This window comes from Python bivittatus, unplaced genomic scaffold (assembly GCF_059951505.1).
Source record: "Python bivittatus isolate LINGU-HERP-01145 unplaced genomic scaffold, Pbiv_v1 ctg000700_np1212, whole genome shotgun sequence".
In the NCBI taxonomy this organism is placed as follows: Eukaryota; Metazoa; Chordata; class Lepidosauria; order Squamata; family Pythonidae; genus Python; species Python bivittatus.
Window position 1 is genome coordinate 56,611,979 of NW_028277098.1, and position 26,105 is coordinate 56,638,083.

General features: G+C 37.7%; 1 protein-coding gene across 3 annotated transcripts; it reads right to left on the bottom strand.

Moving 5' to 3' along the window:
• Window positions 1-7,604: 7,604 nt before the first annotated feature.
• On the bottom strand, window positions 7,605-24,288 carry MLN (motilin). 3 transcript variants are annotated; one of them, XM_025170255.1, is made up of 5 exons: window positions 24,241-24,288; window positions 18,719-18,842; window positions 16,988-17,074; window positions 10,937-11,045; window positions 7,605-8,043 (listed from the first exon to the last, which is right to left on the bottom strand). In XM_025170255.1, exons 2-5 carry the CDS (start codon window positions 18,833-18,835, stop codon window positions 8,039-8,041), a joined length of 318 nt encoding a protein of 105 aa, XP_025026023.1. In that variant the 5' UTR covers window positions 18,836-18,842; window positions 24,241-24,288; the 3' UTR covers window positions 7,605-8,038. The 3 variants fall into 3 exon arrangements, with proteins under 3 accessions (XP_025026023.1, XP_025026021.1, XP_015744510.1); XM_025170253.1 differs by lacking the exon at window positions 7,605-8,043 and adding an exon at window positions 8,049-8,086; XM_015889024.2 differs by lacking the exon at window positions 7,605-8,043 and having other exon boundaries at window positions 9,814-11,045.
• Window positions 24,289-26,105: the final 1,817 nt, after the last annotated feature.

The window sequence follows — 26,105 nt, forward strand, 5'->3', positions numbered from 1 at the left end:
TTTATTATTTATTTATTTCATTTGATTTCAGTGCTGCCTGACTCCAGACCAACTTTGAGTGGCTCACAGTGTAATCCTGTATGTATCTATGCAAAAGCAAATCGAATAAAATTCAATGGTATTTACTGATAGATAAGTCTATTGAATAATCTTCTCAACTTTCAACTTCCTTGGCCATTGGCCCAGTTATTGTAAACTGGATAATTGGAAGCCCAAGGAGGGAAAAGGTTAATAGATTGGCAGGTCCAAGGCTCTTTGACTAAAAGTATAATCTTATTAGCATGCAGCCTGCTTTGATGTATAATAGCTGATAGCATTTCCATGAGCTGGCTGATACAATGTGTTTCATTTAATTGGAATGTACTTGTTTTAAGTAGTTTTGATAAATCTTCCTTGCAAACTCCAGGAAGAATTTAACAAGCTGTTATTCCTGAGCTTGTTAGAGATATTTTCTTTAGTTGCCTGGACTAAGATAAGCCTTGCCAGGAATGAAGAAATGGTCCTCTGGTATATGATATAAAATCAGATATTCAAAACAAAACAACTGAGTTTTATTAAAGACATAAGTGGCCTGATATATTGTGGAACTACCAGTAATTGTAGGAGCCATCCTGCCCTTGCCAACTGTTGGGCAGGTGTGCAAAGACAGTGGGAGGAAATATTCCATCAATTCCCCACTACATTGCCTCCAGAAAATCAAAGACCTAAAAATAGAAGATGAATTATGGTTTCATTCAATGTCACAGTACTCCTCATGCCCATAGATCCAGAACTAGTGAAAGAATCCATGGCAGCAGTACTATACAACACACCTGACCTAGCCAAATACACTAAGATCGAAGTACCCAGAATCATGGACCTCATCAACTTCTGCCTCACTACCTACTTTCAGTCTGATGGACAGATATACCAACAAATCAGAGAAACACCCATGGAATCAACACTCTGAGGACTTGTAGCAGAGACCGTAATGCAGCATCTAGAAACTATAGCACTTCCACATATACGTACAACCAAAAGTATGGATCTGGTATGTAGAAGACACCTTTGTCTTAATAAACAGGGAACAACTAGAGAAGACACATAACCCTTCCTGGATATCCTCATCCTCACAATCAACATCTTCAAAGGAATAAAATTCACAAGGGAAGAAGAAAACAATGACACATTACCATTTCTGGATATCCTCATCAGCAGAGGAAACGATGGCAAATTAGAAACACAAGTCTATTGAACAACAACCCACCCTAACCAAGTGTTCCATTACCAAAGTAACAAGAGAAACTCTGTAACATTATTCAGATGAGCACAAACGCTCTGCAGCAACCCAGCGCACCAGAAAAAGGAAACAGACTGCCTATACAACATCTTCCAACAAAATGGCTACCCATGCAACCTTATCAAAAAGTACCTGACCATTCAACCCACTATAGCACAACCAACACAAGCTATGAAAAGGATGACACTACCACACATCAAAAACATCTCAGAAACAACCAACAGACTATTACAATCACACAGCATCACTGTAGCACACAAACCAACTAAAGTCCTCTAAAACATCTTAAGTAAACCACAAGACCCAGTAGCCCAAGAAGAAAAAACAGGAGTAAATCCTACCACATGCAGTCTAAGGACTGTAATAGCTACTATGTAGGACAGACAGGCAGAAGACTAGCAGAGTACATCCATGAACACCAACGAGCAGTCAGAAGATACAATGAAAACTCTTAATCTCACAATACATGGACAGACTCAACCACATTTTCAGCTGGAAAACTGTGAGCATCCTAGACCAAGCCAAATCCAAAAACACTAGGGAATTCCTGAAAGCTTGGCATTCAGACAAATCAGCCATCAATAGACACATAGAAATAAATCATATTTACACACCATTCAAAAGAGACAATAAAAAAGCTAAGAAGGAAACAAAAAGAACACATCCCCTCCAGCAGCCAAGACCCAGATAAGCATGGATTAACACCAGACAAACAATCAAGCAGAAAACAATACCCTAATCAAGGAACTACCAAAGAGAAAACCCCACCCGCACCAACACTGGCAGGGCAAGCGACTGTATATAAACAGGGAGCAAACCCCACACTCACTCGCACTGATGATGTTACCTAGTTGGGTAATGAAATGTCTGCAGGCTCAGAGAACACCAAGAATTCCATAGTGGTTGTTTGCTGGAACTGGGGCTCCAATGGCTAATGCAGGGATGTAATGTCTTCTGCCTTTCTTTGGTAGCAAATAAAATTTGTTTCCTCACAATGCAGTGGTTCTGATTCTTCCTGGTCTCAAATCTGAACTTTAAGGCTTTTAAAATCTAGTTTCAGAAAAAAGAAAGGAACTGGTTATTTTCATGCAAGGACTGTCCAAAGGCTTCACTGAAGATAGCATTATAACTTTTGGGCCCTGCCTACTTCTTCATGAAATCCCATTCATGTCGCACTTGAACACTGATAACTTGACAAAAATGAATGGAGGAAATAATGTTTCTACAAGTTTGTTGTATCATTTCATTTCGTTGGAAAATGTATGCAAAATTCTTTCTCTGTATTGCAATATCAGGCTCACTCAAGTAGCACATGACCACTTGTTCTATTACTATTTCTCCCTCACTATACCATCATTTTTCAGACCACTTTTATAGCTTATTTTACTAAGCACTATTGAGTGGGATATATTCTAATCTAGCAATATTACTAGATATTATCCCCAGGGCAAATGTGTGTATTTAAGATGATAGAATTGGGTTTGCAACATTTGTTTGCCACCTTTACTTTAGATTTGAAGTGGGGAAGGCATATATGTCAAGAAATTCATGATTTTCTCCATTTTTGTTTTTTGACAACGAGGCCATGATTTTAAGGAAAGGCAACCTGTAGTCTACATGAGGGCTGATGAATTTTAAATTCCTCTTCCTCCACTTGAAATTTCAGTGCTATCCATTGGTGTGTGGCATTGAATCATATTACAAGCACACCAAATATTGTATTGGGTTCAATAACAAGGCAACTATTGTGAGTGGCAGGGGGGAAAAACTTGGCACCATACTGCCTTGGAAATGAGAGGAGCTTCAATATGAATTCCATTTAACTGGAAGATTACTGAAAATTTGGTATGCTACCGATCTTGTGTAACTCTTCACATGAGATGTATGGGGGAAGCTGTCATTCAGATGGTTTGCTTTGTCTGATTAATTATTTTTAAAGCTGATGCTGAATGGGTTTTTGCTTTTGTTTCCATCTCCTGAGTTTATTTTAGTGACATTTCCCTTTTTTCTCTCTTGACTATCTGGTGTGGATGGAGGAAGATTGTGATAAATTTCTTCAGTGGCCTGTTTGCAGTTACCCATGTATTTCTTAGAGTAATGGAGTTTGCTATCCTGGAAACTGGATGAGCTGCTGCTGGTGAAAAAGAATGATTGGAACTGATGGGAGGACAATTGAATGCTGATGATTGGGAGAGAGAAAAAAAGAGTTTCTGAACAGCAAGCTGAGTTGCTTTGCATACAGATGGGGGACTGCAGTCTGCTTTCTGCTGTGGCTCATTACAGGAAAATGCATCAGAAAGAGGCAAATGGCAAAGCTCTAAGGAAAAGGAAAAGGAACATTATGCTTATATACAGAAATGACTAAAATATGACATCTTAAAGGTGCAGTCAAGCCAGCCTGTTTCTAATCTGAAGGGACCAGCTGTAGCCAAATGATTGCAAAAACAACCATTTCTGTGGAGTAATTAAAGATTAATATTGCTAGGCAGATCCGCTGTTAAAAGTGATATTGTTTTATTAATTTCAGTGAGATTATGTTACAAAGTTATTTTTTTGAAGTCTATCGTTATTTTAAATTTCTCTTGAACATCTATTGGTTTATCAATGTTGATGGTTCTAGACTTTCCACCCAAAATAAAAGCCTCAATTAATGTGAGAAGCAGATTTTGGGTGCCTTGAAATTTTGGGGGTGGGAAGGATGAGCTTGATGATATCACTGTCTGATATAAGCTCTGAAAATCTAACCTGCTTTCCACTGAGCTTCTTGTCAGATGAGCAATGGGAAAAGTGGGTGGGATTTCCTGGGGCTCAGCTACACACGTGGTCCACAGACCATGAATTACCCACTGTTCAGAGGCTGCAGGCACAGTTCAACTTGCATCTATGTTTGCAATAGAAGCTTACAGTAGAGGAAACAATGAGGGAAGGGGCATTTCTTCACATTTTGAACATTGAAAAAATGTGATTTTCTTGCAAAATTAGTTATGTCCTTGAGAGAAGCTAACTATATTCCTTACAGTAATTCTCTTTGTGAGGTAGGGGTTGGAGGAGACTCAAATTATTTCATATTGGTGGAAAAGTATGCAAATATTTGAATGGAAAAGCCAAATACCAATTGGATGGATGTCTGTATGAATGAATGAATAAATGTTCATAATTTTCAACTGCCAGAATTATTTGAATTGATTCCTACTTCACCAAAAACTTATTTTTCTTCTATGAATATTATCTCTGCTTGAATCTATGATGGAAAGTGAAATGATATGTGACTACTGTTGAATACTTCAGTGAATGTGGAAACAGTGCTTATCACTGGTGATTGCTGCCATCAGTTAGATACTAACCTTCCCTGAAAACTAGTATCCATACTAGAGAGCAGAAGGCCTGTGTATGTGCTGTTCTGGCAGCAGTGCTCTGGTTTCTCAACAATTCAGAATGACAGAAGAATTCACTTGAACTTGGAAGTATGAAATTGGATTGGATTTAATCTGTGGCACCCATGTCATTTGTCACAGAGTTTGTTATCTCTACCTTTCAAATGGTGCTGCTGTGAAAAGCTGTGCAACCTAGATGGTGACAGCTCTTCATCAGATGTCAAGTACTGAAGTGGCTAGCAATTAATATAAAATGAAGTAGATTGTTTTTCAACAGGTTTGTTTACAACACTGAAAATAGACAAGAGTTTGTACTAAACTTTGCACTCTTAAACCACACTGGAACAGGAAGAATCAGGGCAGACATGGAGCAAATATTAAACTGGATTCCTGGATTGATCATTCATTCATTCATTCATTCATTCATTCATTCATTCATTCATTTTGAAAGAATCAATCAATTTTCAAATGGATGTTGGGTAGGATACAACAAAGTCAAACAAACAAACAAAAAATAACATACAAATAATAAAAAGCATCAATAAAGCACATCAGAGTCGCTTTGTGTGAGATGGGCAGCTATATAAATGTGACAAATAAATAAATAAACTTTAAAAAATGGCATTCAGTCAAAATAACCTGGCAGCTAAATGTCTACTGGAACAATATTGTTTTGTCTAGTTTTTGAAAGGCTTATAGAGTGAGGACCACCCATATTCCCAGGGGGAGAGTATTCTATAAAATAGGGGCCATAACTGAGAAGGCCTGTCATCTGCCACACTTCCCATGAACCTTGCAAGGAGCAAGGAGATTCAACAGGCCATCTCTAGATGATAGAACCAGCAAAGAGATTTGATATTGGTACGACATTGTCTGATGTACCCCAATGCTGCACCATAAAGATGGTATACTTTGAATTGTGCCAGGAAACCTATAGGGAACCAATGCAGCAATTTCAAAATAGATGTTATTCTTGCCTGACTGAGTTTGACCCATCAGGAGTCTAGTTGCCATATTTTGTACCAAATGTAGTTTCCAGGCTGTTTCCAAATGGAGCCCCAAATGAAGCCCCTTGCAATAGTCCAGCTGGTCAGGCCATGAGTTACCCTCATCAGGCCATTTTGCTCCAAGTAGTGTTGTAAGTGGAACACCAGTTGAAGCAGTTTCTAGCCACAGCTTCCACCTGCTGTTTAAGATGGAGCTACTGTTTACCAGGAGACACCCCCTACCCCAAGTCATGAACCAACTTCTTCAGAGGGAGCACAATGCCAAAAAGGGTAACTACTGGAGCAAATGTTGCAAGTTTCTAATGCCTCCTGTGGTTATTATTTGTTGTTTTTAATTATGTACACTGCCCTGGGTTGCACATCAAGTGCACTGATTTAATAATTTATTTAATAAATAAATAAAACATAAAAATGGCTCCAATGTCTATTGATGACAACCAACTCCACCTTGGTAGGATTTAATCTGAGCTGTTTTGCCCTGTCCATATCCCCATAACCTTCAGACATTAGTTCAGGACATTTTCAGCTTGGCCAGGGTAGCAATGCATAAGTAGGTGTCATGAGTATACTCATAATACTTTATCATATACCAGCAGTTTTGTGTAGATGCTAAATAACATTGGGGAAAGCACCAACCTTAAGGAATCTCGCACCCCCTGGCCACTGACTAGAAACTACCAATGAGTTAAGAGGAGAACATAATAAAGCAGCGCCCCCAACTCCCACCCCCTGTAGGCAGTCTAGAAGGATACCAATTATGATGCTACCAAATACCTGTGAGAGATCTTGGAGGACCCAGAAGCAGTGCATTCACCCCATAGTGGCCCTGATTAAAGTCATAATCCATAGCAACCAATGCTGCTTCTGTCCCATAACCAGGTCTGATTCCTGACTGAAATGGTCCAGAAAATCTGTTTCATGTAGGATCTTCTAGCTGATTTGCTAACACCTCCTCAACCATCTTTGCAAGGAAGGAAAAGTTGGAAACTGGTGAAAGTTGTCAAAAATAGCTGGGTCCAGGGAGGGCTTGTGTCAGAATCCTCGCAAACCATTTTTGCACAATATTTCTTTATGCTAGCCACTTTGCTTTTGCACTTGCTTTGGTTCTGCCATTAACAGATGGGAGGGGAGAATACAAAGTGATGTGGAGATGGAAGCCGGGATGGACTGTTACAAGCAGATGGGCTCTTATCACAGGCACTGGAATGCTCAAGATCGTACCAACAGGAGAATGTGAGAAACATTCTGGACATAAGGAGGGTGAGGGGGAAAGAAAGGGAAAAGGGAAAAGTAACTTTTGACGCACGCAGGCTCAGTCTTAGCAATGCTTTGGATCTGTACACTTACTCTCAATAAATGAACTTTCTCTTGAATCATAAATGGTTGCCTGGAGAGTTACTGGGATTGAGGGCTGGAGGTGTCAGGTTGTTACAGCTTGTTCAGGAGGGATGAATGATTGCTTCCTTTAAGGCAGGCATGTTTACTGTCTCCCAGATCCATCCAGCTTCCCTTCCTTAGCTATCTGAATAAGCCACAAGGAGCAGGATTCATGTCCACAGGTGGCAGAATTCAAACGACAGGCTATCTTATCTATTTCCTCAGGCTCTGTAAAAACAGAATAATCAGAGGGTGACACAAGTGGATTCTGTTCAACTGGCATCCAGGTCAGAGCAGAATTGTTTGACTTTATTCACCAAGAAACCTGCAAATTCATCTGTTGTGCCTGCAGGGGGGTAGCTGGCAGTTTGCATGGGGCCAGTGCCTCCCAGTGTAATGGGGAAACTGCATCCAAGGGTGGCAGTTGATTTGGAGGTAGTGTAAGTTAGGATTGCTAATGCTATTTCTCCCTAGCAATGCAATTTCTGTAATTAACTACTACTATGTATCTGATAATGAAATAATTGGCTTCACAGTAGTGGAAATATTTTCAGAATGGACTTCAAAATGGTGTTTAAGTCCTAATTTATTAGTTTTCAACTGTCCCCATTCATTTTTATTCTGCAGTATACAGCAGATTTGTGTACATCACAATACTGTAGTTTGAGCACTCCAGGTGCTGATTCTTCCAAATCTGCTGGGCTGCTTGCACCCCACTGTGACAAGATGCCTCGAGATCAGCAGTTATGGGACCATATACCTGTTATCTAAACTGTGATTTGCACAAATTGCGCACAGACACTGTTCTTTTTCTAAAAGATCAGAGGTGGAGTCAAAGGACTTAAAAAGAGACACTGGACTGTTTGGTGATATGGAGCATGGTGGAGCATGGTGCAGTGTGGTTCTTGGAAGGATTGCTGTTCATCTGCTGTTTCTTCAGCAATACGTTCGTCCCCTCGCCCATCTCCATCTTCAGTCTAATAGAATTGGATTATTGGTCCTTATCCTAGGTGGAAGTTTGGTAACTTATTTCTCTTTAGAAATTAATTCTGTTAAGAATAGAATATTGATAATAATGGTCTTTGAGCTATTTTTCACTTTGTTCAGTAGCAATGCATAGTCTCTGAATAACTAATGAAATCATACAAGACTTGGTTATTTTTAATTTTACATTTTGGTGCTAGCATCCCTGTATAAGATTGTACAGTGTTATCCACTAACTGGAAAATTTGCTGAACAAATATAGTTTATAGTATGCATACCAAACTTCTAAGAGAGATCCCTTATTCCTATGTTCATCATAACATATATATCTATGCAAACTTATGCACAGTGAAGGATGAATGTTAAAAGCACTTTATTCTTTACTGATACAGAAGCTCATAGTTAATTAGTAATAAGTCACTAAGCAGAACAGTGAGCCATACCACATCATAATCAGTTGCACTGGAAAACCATTCTGATCATATCTAAAGGACAACACACGTTTCTCCTCCTATGTTGTCCGCACCATCCCCTTATTTGAAACTGGGGCTTTCAGAGAAAGCACTTTCAGCAGGCTTTGTAAAGAATGGCACCTGTGTTTTGGCCACATCACAGCCCAAAAGTCTTGAGCAGAACCAGCACAATAAAATATGTAGCACTGGTTTCTAAATATGAGCTGGATGACACGTCTTTAGAGAAAGACTGGTTACAAAGAAGCACCAGAAACGTTTGCAGGAAACTTTCAACCTGAGATGCTCTGCTTGTTCTTTGGGAAATGTGTTGAATTACCCCAGATCGAACCACCCACTGCCATGTCCTTCCCTCCCTTATTTCTTTTCCCACTTTGTCCTTATTGCTGCTGCAGAGGACTACTTTTCACTGCTGCTCCTCCTCTTCCCTACCCTAGTTCCTCATTGGATGGCTGGGGAGAAAGAAAAAAACCCCTGTTTTCTGGAGATTGTTGGGAGCCCAGTATGTGCAACTTTATAATACATCACATCTGGAATGCTGGTGCTTTGGGCAGGGGCATGTTCAGCAGCTGGCTCATAAAAGTAATACTGTGTGGTAGGGTTCAGTTTGTTCCTTTGTTGGTTATGGGAGAATTCTGTAAGTTAGGGCTTCTGAGGATGCATTGTCTAGTGAAGGATAGACGATCATTTTTTCCATTTTAACTTTTCTGTGCTGCAGTATAAAAAGTCAAATACGCATGGGTTAAAAGCAAGGTAGAATTAAAATATACCGGAACTTTTTAGTTTGAATAAGTAAGAAGGGAAAGGAATGGATTGTTGATGGCAAATGTGGTTATATTATTGCAAAACCTTTCTTCAACATGCATTATTGAACACTGAATATGAGTAGAGGATAACGAGATCAGGACATGTAATCCACTCTGGGAAATTTCAGAATTATTATTTATAAAAAATAATAAAGGCAGGATAAAAATCTAATTAATAAATAAATATATAATATACCATACTGTTGGGTATTATCTATCAGATTCATTACTTTCATTTTCCTAGAAGTGCAATGTCTGCTTAAATGTCTGCTTAGAAATACAACCCATTGAATCATTGTTAAACGCTGAGAGTGTGATTCAATTACGATGAATTAAATACATACATAAACAAGAATGCATGAGAATGCACCTTAATTCGTTTGGGTTTACAAGAGTGATGTGCTGAGTGAAAGTTATCTAGAAAACAAATATAGAGTTATTTGAAACGGCAACTTTCTTTTGTATCCTTGGATGTGATTTTTAATTTTTCTGACTATACACTGAACAAACTAATCATATATTGAAGCTTCACATTTTATTAGTTTGCATACACAATGTTTTTCTGCAGCACAGTGCCCCACAGTAGCATTTCCAGTAAATTGACTCTTGTATATTTGCAGAAAGTCTCCTGCTCTTCTAATTCTTAGAACAGCAGTTAGCTACAGAGATGAAACAGCCAAAAGTCTAAGTCTGTGAATTAATACTGTGCAGACTGTAAGCAGGATCAGCCTGGCTTATCCTGATCTATCAATTAAAAAAGCAAAACAAAGAGGTGCATGAAATCAAGTGACATTATGGTAGGAATCACACGTATATGATGGACTGTAATTTTCCTTCTTTAGACTATTGCTAATTCTGAATACAGTATGGTGTGTACATTTTTAACTAAGGAGCCAACATGACAGTTTTGAAGATCTTGCTCTGGTTATGGATGTACTTGGAACACTTTGCTATAGCACGCCATAGAGACTTTTGATATAATTCTCTGTCTAGTATTTCCTGATTCTTGGTTTTACACAGTTTCCCACAATCTGGACTCTAGTATAGTAGCTTTTTAAATGATCATGTTAAGCCATTGTACAGAAACTGAAAGATAATCATATTTCATTGTCTTTCCTTATCAAATTTATTCACAATCTATCGCTACTTGCAAGCCTACCGTTCAACTAATGTCTAAATTTGGTAATAATTTCAGTGACAAAATGCACTATCTACTTGGAAGCAGAAGATATCAAGTCATAATGCATTATAATCACAGGTTTTAAATTTTCCTGTAACTTTAGTGAAAGTTGCCTAAAATTACCTAGAAATGCAGTACAGAAGATGAAAACTGACAGTACAATTGTCCTTCATCAGACATATGATTTCTAATAGCTGAGAAGCTTCCAAAACACAGGGCTTTTGCACTACTGATACAGATCTACAGTATTTCTAACTTTTGTGCTAATGCAGACTTCAGTATGTTTTCTAGCAGTGTATTATTTTGTGGGGCGGGGGGATATTTATTTCTTCAAAAAAGCACAGAGCCTACACACTACCTTGTAAAAACGTGGTACAAGACATAAGATATTCTTGAAATCTCATGACTGAGATAACTTCCAAGGAAAAAGAAAGGCCAATTTTAAGATTTCTCTAGTACCATTCTTAGTATCTGGCAGCATCTCTGTTAGGAGCTCCTTCAAGACATCTTGATATTTTTCCAACTGTCTGGAGTTCAGATGTATTCCAATTTCTACTGGAGCAATCATCTGTGAAGGAGAAATTGGTTAACATATAAGGCAAACCAACATTTTAATCACTTTCTGCATCATGTACACTGAAGGAAAGGGAATTTGTTAACAATGAATATTATTGGTAAAAGGGGTTTCACAATTCAGATTTTAGCTTGATGATGTGACCTGTGGAATAGGGTTAAGCTGCTTTTTCAAAGGGTGATTGTGAAAGTCAGTTCCAGTGGTTTTTGTTCTTATAGGTTTTGACAATCTGTCACATTTCCAAGTGCTTGAGGCTACAGTCCCGTGCACGATGATGCATGCATATCAGTGACTGAAATCTGTTGAACTACTGGATTGTGATTGATTCAAACATCTGGAATAGCAAGAACATTAGCCTTCATACATAGAAATATGAAGTCCCTCAGGTGGCGGGGAAAAAGTCCCCCCTGAAAGCATAGAAAAAAATCCTCAATGTTCATAGAATAGAATGCAAATAAAATGAACATATTTGCTCTTGTTGCTTGCTTTTATGGTTTTTGAACACTTTCAATAGGTAACACAGGTGGATTGAAGAGAAACATGAGAGTACTGATGTAATGATTTTGGGATGGATTGGGACATTTTAAAGGACTCTTGTGCTTTGAATGCAGTTTTTTGAGGGACTGAGACAAGATTAATTTTCATAATTGCATAGCTACCCTTTGGATTTTATCTGCTGGGACTTGCTGATAGCGAACGGTAGACAGTATCTATATTTTCAGAATATTGTTGCTGGCAGTGTAGAGATGAAGTGGGGAGGAGGAAGTAATGGACATAAATTTGGCCTTTGAACTCAAGGGACCTGAATTACATTTTCAGCATTGTTACAAATGCTCTATATCTCTGTTCAGAATATACTGCTGGAAGTAGTGTGATATATGTAAACATAATGCATGCTAGATATTCTGGTGGCATATACAGCAAATTCAAGGTGTACAAATTATTCATCTGAAGCAAATGCACAAAAATAGTACAAGATGTACAAGTTGTCAGTTGGAGGCAATAGTTGGAGGTAATCAGCATATTGGTGGGTGGGATAGAAGAATTTGTATGCCAAGCTTAAATTCACATTGCATTCCCTTTGTCCTGTTCTGATTATTTAAGTAATGATACAGTATCCAAAATGAGACGGCTTGAATACTTATGTATATACCTTGGTATGCCTATGTAACACCTCTACTTCAAGAGCTGTAATGGCTACTACAGTAGTTGGCTTCTGGGTGCAATTCAAGGTGCTGGTTGTCATCTTTAAAGCCCTTCATGGTTCAAGGCCTGGAAATCTGCAGACTTCCTTCTCTCAGTAACATCTGCATGCCCAATAAGATTGAGATGGCCAGACTTGCTCTGGATCCCTTTTCTCATGAACTGCATTCTGCTGGGACCTTGGAAGCATGCCTTTCCAGTTGCAGATGCTGCCCCTTGGAATAGCTTGCCCACTGACATCAAAATGGCCCCTTTCTTCCTGGCCTTCAAAAAGTTCATTAAAAGCTGGCTACTCATCAGGGCAAAGGGACTGGAATTCTATGACTGCTGCCTTGGGGGAGAAATAGTGTTTTAATTTCTGGTCCATTGAGTGCAAAATTTCTGGTTTTTATATCCACACCCCCCCCCCCTCACTTGGCCTATGCTATTATTTATACTGTTAAATATACGTTTTTTTAAAAAAAATCTGAATTTATGAAGATGCTACTCAACATCAGCTTTGATTGTAGCAGCTTATCAGCCTTATAAATAAATATAGAAGGAAAAGTTAGCCAGAATTTCCCAGATTGTTTAGATTCTCTCTCTCTCTTTCTTTCTCTCTTTCTTTCTTTTCATTTAGATTGTTTCCTCCCAATTGAAAGGGATAAAGTTAAGGATAATCTGGAATGGAGGTGATGGCAGCTCTGCGGGTATGAGAGAAGTCAACTCTCTAAGAAGAAGGAATTTCAAAATCAATTTTGGAAGAAGGCAAACTTATGCATCGTTGCAAAAACATCATATGGATATGACTGGAACAAGTTGGGAACAAGACAATGAAACCCCCTAGCTGTAAGTACTCCTCTAGTTACTGGGGAGGAACATCACACTTCCATGGATTAATCTGGAGGTGATGATGTGGCCAGATTAAAAACCACAAGAAAGTCTGATTCTTGATGGTGCCAGTGCTGAAAGGGAATTGGAACATGGAATGTAAGACTCATGAACCAGGAAAAGTCAAAACTGACGAAGTAGAAATGAAGCATACTAAGAGGAAGAAGTGAACTTAGATGGATCAGAGTGATAACTTATGATACTATTCAGGGCATGGGACTGAAAAAAGAAATGGGATGTTAATGATACTTAAAATTATAGGATCATATGTAAGAATATATATTAACTACAGATGCAATGGTATGAGGCACCAAGGAATTCTTTGGCAAATTACAAGAGGTGCTAAATGGGACATCAAAAAAGGATGTAGCACTATTAATGGGTGACTGGAATACACAAGTTGGATAAATGGAGGAACCTGGAATTACATGACAATTTAGATTGGTAAATGAAGTAATGGAGAAGATAGCTTAATAGATTTCTGCAAAACAATTCTTTGTTCATTGCCAACACCTGCTGCAAGCAACATAAATGCAGATTCTACATCTGGATATCCACAGATGAATAAGACTAAAATCAAATAGACTACATAATAAGAAATGGATGATGGACAAAAGCAATCCAGTCAGCCAGGAGACTTCCAAATGCAGATTGTGCAAAGGATCATGACATTCTGGTGTCAAATATATAGATTAAACATAGAAAATTAAAGAGAGTTGATGTGCAAGAAAGATTTGACATGGAGGACAAACAGTCAGAATATAAGATTAAAGTAAGGAATAGATTTAATAACTTATGTGAAAGAGAACTCAAGGAGCTATGGGAAGAGGGAAGAGACGCTGTGAAAATTCAAATCGAAAAATAAAGTCTCCAGATTTCAAAGAAGAAAAAAAATCTAAACGACTTTCAGAAAAAGCTATTGTGATGCCCAGAGAAAGATAGAGGATGAAAGTCATGGGCAAACAAAGAGATCATAAGATGACTAAACACAAACTTTCACAATTGAGCAAGAAAGGACAAGGAAAGGTATTTCAAGCAAGAATGTTAACTAATTGTAACCTTATAGGGGGTGAAGAATGACTAAGTTTGTACTTCTGATGAAGATCAGAATTCACTTTAAATATTTCTTTTCTCTTTTTCTTATTTTTTCCTCTTCTTCCTTTTTTGCACTTTCTATTCTCTCTTTCTTTTTCTTTTTCTTTCTGAGTTTAGTTTGTATTGTCTTTTATTGTTTTTTTAAAAATTTCAATAAGAATGATTTTTAAAAGTATGTTAACTAATAGAGGAAAATAACCAGAAAAGGAAAATCTAAGGTAAATTAGCGATTTAAGAATAATCAGGGAAATGATTTAATAGAGACAAATGAGATTAAAGGAAAATGGAAAATCAGTACTGAAACCCTTTATAAACAGGATTAGAGAATGATAGAAACAGTTGGAGACACAGAATCTATCCCTGAGCCTGTTGCATTAGAAATTGAAGTACAAGAGGCAATAGATCACCTGTCAGATAGGAAAGCACCTGCTGTAGATGAAATAACAACTTGGCTGTTTAAAGCTCAGTATGGAACAAGACTGTTTGGCTGGAGATTGTGAAAGACTGATGTATATACCCACACTGAATAATGGGGATACAACAGAATGTGCAAATTAGCAAACCATTGTTCTAATTTCTCTCACAAGCAATGTTTTGCTTAAGATTGTACAAATAATCAGACAGGGAGAGATAAATACCACATGAAAAAGCAGATTTTAGAAAAGGACATGAGGAAATTATTATCCATAAGATGGATACTGGAGAAAGGAAGAGAATTTAATCAGATTTACCTTTGCTTTTTTGAATACAGTGAGGCATTTTACTGAAAGCTCATGTTATAATACAGAATAAGGAATGGCTAAGGGGTGTGCCAGAACACATGATTATTACTATGAAGAATCTTTAAAATGAACTAGAAGCTCCTGTAAGAACTGAGTTTGAAGACAGAATGGTTCACAATAATGAAGCGAATGAGGCAAGGATGCATATATAGCAAATATATTATAAAATGGCACAACTGAATGAGATGATAACAGGAATTAAAATGAAAGGTCAAATGAATTATTTCAGATGACACACCTTTCTTAGCTGAAAGTGTGTGTGTGTGTGTGTGCATGTTCCTTCGAGTCAGTGTTGACTCCTGACGACTGCCTGGACAAGCCCCTACAGTTTTCTTGGCAAGATTTTGGAAGCAGTTTGCTATTACCTGCTTCCTAGGGCTGAGAGAGAAAGTGACTGGCCCAAGGGCATGCAGCTGGTTTCACGCCCATGGTGGGACTAGAACTCACAGTCCCTGGTTTCTAGCCTGGTGCTTTAACCACTACACCAAACTGGCTCTATAGCTGAAAGTAGAGAGATTTAAAAGAGCTCAAGTTGAAAGTAAAAATGAAAAACATTTGGGTTGATAGTAATATTAAGAAGACAAGAGTAATGTCAACTGACATGTTTGGTGCATTCACAGTTGACAGTGAAGGTGGTAGTGTCAATGAAAGTAGTGGTGACTATAGAGACAAGGATCATTTGCTAAGAATTCACTTATTTTATATAGGATATGCAAGTCACATCAGGCAGATGACAGTCTCTGAGCAGGTGAGAGAGATGGTACAGAATTTATATCCCGTCCATACTTCAATTCTTTTTACTCTTCAGCACTCCCTGACTCCAGAAAGAGAAGTCTTGGGTTTCCTTTATTCATTCACCCTCCTCTTGCCCTTTCGAGACAGTTGGATGTTTACATTCTCTGCATTTCTGCTATCCTGTCTAGATAATTCCTTCAAGTTAGGCTAGGATTTTCCTGCCATTAAGGAGATGTGACAGGTAGATAGCTTTCTTGGGCTGAAGAATAGTTAAAGATGGAAACTGTTAATCCTAAGGGGAAAGCAGTGACAATGTTAGACAACATCATGAAGGATAAAGATGTTCCTATGACCACACAGATCAGAATAGTTGATGTTATGGTTTCTCCAGTGGTGATGTCTCTGTGAAAGCTGCACACTGAGAAAGAGTGAGAGAAAGAGGATAGGAGTCTTCAAATTATGAATTTGGAGACAATAAAATGGACAACAGTAACAAATCACTTACTTCTGGACCACATAAAGACTGGCTGCTCCTCTGAGACAAAGATCAGTGAATCACATACTTGGATCATGAGATATGAGCAGATGATGGACTAGAAAAAAACTATAATGGTTGGCAAGATAGAGGGATGTAGAAGGGGAAGACAGTGGATGGACAGGACCAAAGAGATCACTGGAATGTCCTTGGAAGAGCTGTGGATCATAGCTGAGGACTGGTCAAGATGGGGGTATTTCTCCATATTGTTGCCAGGTGTTGGGCACCTTATTAACTGGATTATTCAGTATTGCTTTAAATGAACATTTCCCCCCTCTCTCTGGTTAATGGGGGAAGTAGACTTCTCTGTCTCTGATTACTTGAACTCATCAGTACTAAAATCTAAGTCAAATGAACTGAACTTCATATGAGCTCAAAAGGGAGGAAATGAACATTCACATTTGACTAGTGATTTATGATAACCTTTCTTTCAATCAGCTCAAGTATATTTCATTTTAGAGGATAGAATAGTTTATAATAATAACAGTATTTGAATCACATGGAAACTTTTATCAGCTGTTTTTGGAAACCTATAGGATATCAAGTGGTGCACAAAAGGATAAAACAGGAGTCAGGTTTTGCTGAATAATGCAATAAATTTGGCTTTCATTAACTTTCTGTCTATGTAAGCCAGGCTGATATACTGATGGGTACTTTAGAGAAATTGTCTTGCTGTATCTGCCTGCTAAATTGTCATAATCCAAAGAATAGTGTACCTTGATTACTTGCCCTTCATCTTCTGCAAATTCAAAAAAATCTCTTGCATCAAGCGATTTCTTCTGTGTTGGGTTCTTCTCTTTCTCCTAGAGAAGTATGGAAGAATACAATGATCAAGTATCCCACCTTTTGGGTGGATAATGACAGAAAAGCCAGAATAGTTATATTGTCATCTCAAACGAAGTTACGTAGGTGACACAGTTGTCAATAGACAGTTCCCTTAACAGCATGTGTTTAAAAACTATTTTTACATTCAGATTCCTTGCTTGCGTATTCAGGAATATGATCTACAGGACATACTGGAATCTATTTATTATTGCATAAAATTATAGAGCTTAGTTTTATTTCATTTTCCACATATTAAATCAGCTTTCACAAATTGATGTCCTACAGGTAAGTTAGGCATCAGCTTCCATAATTCCAGTTGATATGACAAAAATTAAAGAGCCATACATTGGGGGGGCACCAACTTGGTAAATGCTGTATGTTAGATATTCCTGCGCTGCAGATTCTTTGGTGTTCTCTCTTTTACCAGATCAATAGTATCTAAAACACTGGAAGTGCTTCAGTTCACATAATCTTCATTATGTTATGGTGGGATCAGATGCAACTCACAACTAACTACTGGGCTTTTAGATCTTTTCTTATACATCGAATGACTGCTGAGCTTCTATGGAGCATGTCTGACTAGTATGAGGAAACTTTTTCATGCAGAGGCCACACTCCAAACAGTAGAGAAGGCCAGGAAATTGAAGGTGGTGAAACCAGGACATAAGTTAATTAAATTAGACTAATGAAGTGCTATTAATACGGTGAAAAAAAACACTCCTAGCCATGTTGATCCATGAAAAAAAATGCATGCTTGAATAATATATTTATGTGGAGCAACTATACTTTTTTCCTTCTGTCACATTAAAAATGAAATTCCCTTGAATCTTTTGAAGACACTGTGAGGGTCACATCCCAGGTTTTGGAAGACTGAATAAAGCCCTGTGGTTTGTGTACCCTGCTTTAGTTATGGCATCATACATGCATGCAAAGCTACAATTCTTATATATGCTAATAGGCATTTCTGAGAAAGTAAATTAAGCTTTTCTCTCAGAGTATGGACAGTGGTATGCTCAATTTTTCAGCAATTTCAGCTTAAAGGAATTCTTATTATCTTGTCTCCTTTGAATTCATTTGGTAATGCACATGGGTTCATTTGGATGGTGTGACAGCTGCCTCGGAGACTGAGCCCAACCCAATGCCGAGACCTGAATTATCATAACTCTTTAAGAACTAGACAACTGTTCTACTTCAGTGGCATTTTAAGGCAGGAAACAAATCTAAATTATTAACCTCAAAGCCAAATTCCAACCCTAGAGTCTAGCTGGTTTCCAATGATTAGGGAACAAAATGGTAATAAAACATTGCTAGAGGAGGAAAAATAATGCAGTAAAATGGTGAATAGATAGGATAAGAAGAACTGCAGAGGAATCCAATCACTGGAACATAGGAAGGTTTCTTACTCGAAGTCAGACATTGGTCTATTTAGCGCTGTATTGTCTAAACTGACTAACTGCTGATCTCTGGAGTTCTGGACAGAAAAAGGGTGGTGGGGTTTTGTTTGCTTGCTTGTTTGTTTTGTTTCATATTTCAGAGATCCCTGGAACTGGAACTGGATTTGAAGCTCTGTCACATTCAGCTATATAATTTCCAGTCATTGACACATTTCTCAACAAGCTCACCTGCATTCTTCTGAAATCTTCACGACTATAGAAGGCAAGGTACCCTTCACTCTCTTTAGCCAGCATGGCTATCATGTAGAGGAGCAGAAGAGTTGCTATCACCTTTCTTGGAACCATCCTGATGCTTTATAGAAGAAGAAGAAGAAGGAGGAGGAGGAGAAGGAGAAGGACGAAAGACGAAAGACGAAAGACACTGGTCACAAAAGATTGTAATTTTTCCAGGTATCACTGTTTAACTGTTGAGTCCATATTTGTCTAATCTTTTCAACTGTGGCAGTGTGATAGCTAGAAATGATTGTCTTAAGCAACTGTTGCTTGTTCCTGGCTAGAAAGAACCTCCCACAAATGTGATAACTATAGAATACAGCTCTATGGGTTCAGTAGACTGTTTCACCGTGGTTATTTTGGCAACAAAATATTTTCTTACAGGTCTTTTGGCTCTCTGCAGTTTACATGTCAGTTGGCTTCACACAGCATACTAAACCAGGTTTTCTTTAATCATGTGTTTGAGAGATAAAAAGGAGTATTCGGTGAATGAAAATTTATGATAAAACATAATATGCCTTGTTTGGTTTAGGTTTAGCACAGTGTTTTATTCCAACCATTGTTTTTCATAAACCATACTTTATGGCTTGCTATACTGTTGAACCCAGCCAGTATGGGCTTTTTCAGTACACCATGACTAATCAAATATGACTTAGCATGATATACAAAGCAGATCTTTATCTCTTGTTTAGAATGGCCTATTCAACTTGCGATCTCCAGATGTTTTTGGACTTCCATTTCCATTATTCCCAGTGAACATGATCAGAACTTAATTGTATTAACATTTAGTTGTGCCAATGACATTAGCATTTTGATGACTCCATGCATTATGTCTGAGCTTTCACAAAACAATCCTGAGAAGCAAAACCTTCTGCCAATGTTTTAGGTGCTACAATACTCTCAGAAGGAATTGAGTTCTTCCCAATCACCATCATTTGTGTACGTGTATGTATGTATGTATGTATACGTATATGTGTATGTCTATTTGTCTATCTTACAACAGCTTTCTCCAACCTGGCACCTTCCAGATGTGAGGATTACTAGCCCATGTTGGCTGGGAATTCTGGCAGTTTTAATCTCAACATGTCTATTTTTCAGTCTAGAATAGGAATGTCTATTCAAAAGAGAGGAGCAAGACTTTATTTTATTTATAATGAACCTTCTTTCATGTTATTCCCACATTGGTATCTCAGTTCCAGCATGCAAGATGTTAAGTACCAGCTTGATTACCAAATGAATAGAAAGACAAAAATATAAATACAGTAAACAAACAGCATTTCAAATTGTAAACTATGACTTTGATAAATTCTTATTTATCAGTTTTCACATTCTGTTTTGCTCTATTGAAAGGGGATTTTTCATGTTCTGAAAAGTGAACCAGTTTTCTATTCTAGCCATTAAACTCAATAATACAAAATTCCTTTTTTAGACTTGTAAATCAGCAATGTCCTTCTAGCATGCAATGGGAGCCCTTTTAGATGTGTTTAAAAAACAATCTGAAGCTGAAAACAAAGTCAAAAGTTCCAAGAAATACTTTCTCTAAACCAGTGATTTTTCTACATTGCTGAGGTACTTCTGTGTCTGCCTTGCAGCTCTGCCATATTCCAATCTTTTAATAATCAATTCCTGAGAATTCAACCAAAAATTGTGCTGTTCAACCACTGAAGTGTACTTTCAAGAACACCCAATTCTTTCCCACATCTGTTCATTCTGGGAAGATGACTAGAGGCAAACAGGTGCCTCTTTATAGAAGGTGGTCCATCTTCTAATTAAGGAACATCTAATAGTGTTTGGGAATGCCTATGAATGGTTAGATTAAGCAGAAGACTAACCCCTGGGTTCTCACATCATTCTGAGTTATTTTTAATCATCGTTTGCTTAACAAAACATAGTGGCCTAGCTCACATTTACTGCTAAGCTATAAACCATGCTTTACGAACCACAGTGTTTGAGTTAACACATACCATTAATCCACAATCAAACAAATCACATAATGGCTTAGTGAAATATGTGATTCCAGCATGGCATAGTTCACACGGAATTCTAAACTAGATTGCGGCTGTCCTTAGGCTTGCATGTGGACTTCATCCCTCTCCAGCTTCAATGTTCAAGTTCCCTGTTCATTTCTAGATGCAGGCAAATGGTTGGTTGTTATTATATCCAAATCAGCAAACTTATTTAGCTCACATATCACATTAATTCACATTATGGTTCAATGTGTTGTGTAAACCTAGTTTATGTTTTATGTTTGCCCTCCAGACCAGAATTGGAAGCCATTTCAAACAGCTTGGTGGGCAAGCATGAAGCATAATTTCTCACAGTTCAGAGAAACAAACTATGATGTGCCAAACCTAGTAATCAGGGAATTGGAGGACTCAAGGAGATGAGAAAGGAAGGCGTGCAAATTGTCCCTTACATAGATGAATCGATCCATTGCCTGTAGTTGGGACAAGAGATTAGAGGCCGTGTTCTCGTCTCTAATATTACGTTGTTCTCTGATGAAATAAAGACTGAGGGTCTTGCAGATTCCTTTTCTAACTGATACCACTGAATTGTTACTAAAAAATAACCACATTTATAACTGAGTTCCAAGGCATTTGAAACTGCCTTTCAGTGTTGCTAAAATGAAAACTTTATTGTAGTTTTATAGCTATATTTGAGGATATTTAAATGGAGAACTTTGCAGGATGGATTCGCGTATTTCATTCTTCTTATCATTCATCCCCTGATGAGAAAAAAAGTTCTAATTTTGGCAGGAAAACAGATGGCTATTCTGTTATTGTTGTTATTATTATCTTTTCAAGTCTTCCTTCCGTAAGTTTGACAGAGGGATGAAAAGAATCAGACAGCTGTGGCACAGTCCCTAATCTATGAAACCTAAAAACCTCATCTGGTCAATTTCCAATAGTGTGCTTAATAAACCTTGATAGGCTATACTGCTAAGAACATGGTTTGTTACTCCTCTAGGAGCCTCAGTTTAAGGGACCATTGTAAACTAGTTTTTATCATGACTGGACAGCAATACTGCATCGCAGGGAAAAAATTATGTAAACTTTTCAGAATTGTTTTAATTATTAAATGTTCTTTCATGAACAAACTTAATGAAGTGTGGTCCAAGTACTTAGAAGCTTTATTCCTGAGAGTTAATTAATTTTTTAAAAAGTACTTTCACCGTTATTTGGATACTGCTCTTGGGCCAGATTTAGTTCCAATCAAGCCTTCATGTACTAATAAAACTGTGCAGATTCTGAAACCAATGTTCTTAGTACCTAGGCTATGGTAGAGGAAAAGGCATTAAATATGTCACATACATAGTATTTCTACAATATGTATAACTGGGTGTGGGCTTACAGTGCATTCAAAATCCACAGAATGTATTGTATCCAAGTACCTTGATTTCACACATTTCAAAGACCAAGGGTGCTTTGGTTGAGATATTAGTGCAAGAAATTTTGGACTACTGTATATTTAATCTACTGTGGTGACTTTGCACAAGAGCACAGATTGGATCTGAGAAGCTTATGAGACCCATATGTGACAGGGATTACTGTTCTATACCTGAATAATTAGATACAGGACTCCTGTACTTGCTTCCTTGTTCACCTAAATTGATGAATTTTAGAATTCACAGAATTTTAGAATTCACAGAAATATCAAAGGACTGGAATCTAGCCATTATAATGTCCATCTATAAAAAGTGTAGGTGGGAGTTGCCTGCTAACTATTGGCCCATCAGCCTTTTAAGCATAACAAATAAGCTGTATCTTAAATATCTACAGAATAAATTGGCTTTATTTATCTTTTCAGAAACACTTAGTAATTCAGGACTATTCTTTTTAGCTCAACATTAATACTTTTTGTTACTATTCTTGGCATATTTGCCTGATCCTAGTTTTCATGGACACAGTTTTCAGAAACTGGAAAATATCCAATTTATTTATTTATCAGATGTTTAGGGCACCCCAATCTGTTACAACTCTGTTAAACAGTTAAAATACAATAAAAACACCACACATGTCAAATGTCCAGAAAGAACCAACAACCATTTAGAAAAACAAGAACATTATACAAGGGGCCAGTCACCCACTCTGACCCATGGCCTGCAAATAGGGCTTCCTGAATCAGAGTATAGGCAAAAGCGTTACTTTCTATGAGGTAAAATCAAATCGAATCAAATCAAATCAAAACAAAACAAAACATAAAATAAGCCCCAGCTCTTATATGCCTGCAAATGGGTGTCAGAGCCCCAGAGTGAAATTCTGGATCTTGGTTTGAACCAACTGTACCATAAAGCTGAGTGAAGTGTAGGTTTCTGGTTTGCCATGACTAAGAAGGGGATACCCATAACTATATAATACAATCTGCTTCCTGTTTTGAACAGTGATACCTACTTATGCACAAATGTACTTTGTATTATTACATCTGTCATCTTGGCAGGGCCCAAAACTGATTAACCTCTTTTCCTTGCTCTGGATTTGCCTTGTGATTTCTCTGCTAGGGCAAGAAAAGTTTTCCAGTTTCCTTTTGTCTGACTGGCTACATCACTGAATGCCCCTTCTTTGCTTGGCTACCTGGGCACATCTTTCCTACTCCAGCCAGGTGCCTTCCAAAGCAAACAGAGTGTGTTTCCTCTTTGTAAATTAGCAATGCTTCTAAAACAGAAGAGTCCAAATTGGCATCTTGGGGGGTTGATCCACTTTCACTGTCTTCTTTTCTCATCATTCAGTACAGAGTGAGTGAGAAAACAATACCAAGACAGACAAAAGCTCAAGAAAAACTTTCTGTCTTGCTTCAACATTTGCTTTTGACTCTACTATTCTGTCAGTCTGGAGAGAACCAACAAGGTGTTGTATTTGCCACACATATTTTTGCTTTTTATTTGTCCTTTAAATATTCATAGACTCCTTGCTTGGAGAAATATCAGCCTGGCTGATATTTCTCCAAGCAATAGTTGGTACACTTGTGGTTCTTTGATCCCACCATGATCCAGATCAGAATTTTCCCCCTCTGCTTGTTGTAATGGAAGAAACTAAGGAGGTTTCTTTCCTTAGTGAGCAGCAGGCACATATGGAGAAAAGGTTCCAATTCAAAAGACCGTAGCAGGGGGTTACAGGTCCCCAAGCCAGCTATTTGTTAAACAAAAATAAACTATAAGAGAAGCAAACTGCATGGCAAACATCACTCTTTCCTTGGCCTTGACTCATATCAACTATTTCGAGATTTTCGATAATCAAATATTAGTTAATATGGCATCAGATTTTATAGGCAAAGATTTACTTTGTCAGATACACACACAAGAGTGTTATGGGATGGACAAATGGGTTTGAACTTAGGTCTACTGTAATTTTAGCATGCTGTTTGAATCTGGCCCCCAAAACAGTACACAATATTCATATAAGGAGAGATGGGAGAAAATCAAACATTGGTGTCTTACTGAAAAGTTTTCCAGCGTAGAAATGAATGTATAGAATGCTTACCTAATGAAGGTGTTATCTTCTTTGCAGTTGGTATATTGGAGATTTCGTCTCCTCTACAACCAATTCTTGCAGAGCTTTTTTATACTCTCTGTTAGCACCTCATGACATCAACAACTGTTCTTGTTGGCACCCATGGCCCTTGAGGAGTCTGGGGAGATTGGATACATAGGAATATGGAACTGCCTGTTTAGCTGGGTTTGATAAAAAAATCTGAGTTTCTAAGGATTGCATTGATTGCTGCCACTCTGAAATGGAAATACGTTCTGAGCTGTATTTCCATTCTGTCTTCTCCTCCTCCTCCTCCTCTCCCCATAACATAATCAACTTATCTTTATAACTGTAGGCTATAAACATGCCCAACATCATCAGAATTGAAACGTCCTGATATAAGTTGCAAACATCTTCCATGAATTTTATCACTAATACTCTTAATTTTATGTCAGCTGGTTTCATGGTTAAGGGTTTAACTTTACTCCCAAATTACTGTACATGTCAGGTTTCTCTCTCTCTTAAATTGTACAGAATCTCATGAAGATAATATAACTTTTTTTAAAAAGCAGGCATTTACATGTTTATCAATTTGCATGCACTGTAGAAAATTATAGCTTTTAAGTATATCCCATCATTTATCCATATTTTTGATATTAAAAATAAGGTGTCACACTGTAATTATGTGAACACTGAGATTCTACAAGTCAGATCTTTACTGCTGTCATAAATGATGTCTCAAATTATTGCCCAGGGTAGAAGATGCCATATACTGTAGACATCTTTAATTCTGTATATCACAAGGAATATATTGATGTTGTCCAGGTATGCATTTAATTTATTCTTGACTATTTCTGTTCAATTTGCCATACCTATATATGTATGATAAGTTACATGTAAAAGGCTGGCTCTAGATCTTTACTTCAGATTTTCATTCATAATCTACATTCATAATTTTAAGGCCAAATCTGGAAGTTTTTGTATCTGATTTATTCCTTTCATTAGTCTAAGCATGTATATGCAGTCCTGATTTGCTTCCAAGCATGAAGGAAACATACTTCCTTTAGACAGCTGTAGACAACATGGAAAGCCATTTGATACGGCTAGTCTAACCTTCCTAAGTTGGCGCTGAAAATGGATGGGGCTGCATTTTGTCATTGAACGTGGGCAGCACACAGCACTGACAAACTTCATGACAGATGCTGGGAACAGTCTCTGTAACGTGTAAGACTACTTACCTGAAAATCCTAGACAGAGCATTAGAATTAAGGGAAAAAATACCCAGAAGGATATATTTTTAAGAACGATGGATGAACTTTACATTGCAAATGGTCTCTTGAAATTCTCCAGTCCGCTCTGTTTATGGGCAGAGAAACTGGGGTGGCCATGTCAGCTAATTTCTTGAGAAATTCTCAAACAATTTTGGGGGTGTGGTTCACCATTAGAAATGGTAGCAGAATGTAAGACCTGATTTACTTTTTGTGCTTCTGCTGCAAACCTCATCTAGAGCAATTATTTTGGCAGTCTGCTCAGCATGTTGCATCTTATACAATGCCTCAGTCATTCCAAAATACTGAGAAGGGAAAATGGGGCCCACTGCATATAAGGCATATTTTAAAAATAGTAGAGAATATCCTGCAATCTTTGGTAAAAGATGGAGAAAAGAAAAAACTTAGAAACAATTGCAAACAAAATGTCCTCTGAGAAATTTCAGTTAGTACTGTAAAAATTATTTGCCTCTTCTGTGATGGCTGACAATGGTCCAGATCAAACAAGTCCAACTGTGGAATTTCACCCACGTTTTATGACCAGTTTCCATCTATCATCCCAGTCAATAAGTTGATGTTTGACATAAAACACTCTCTAAAAATGTGTTG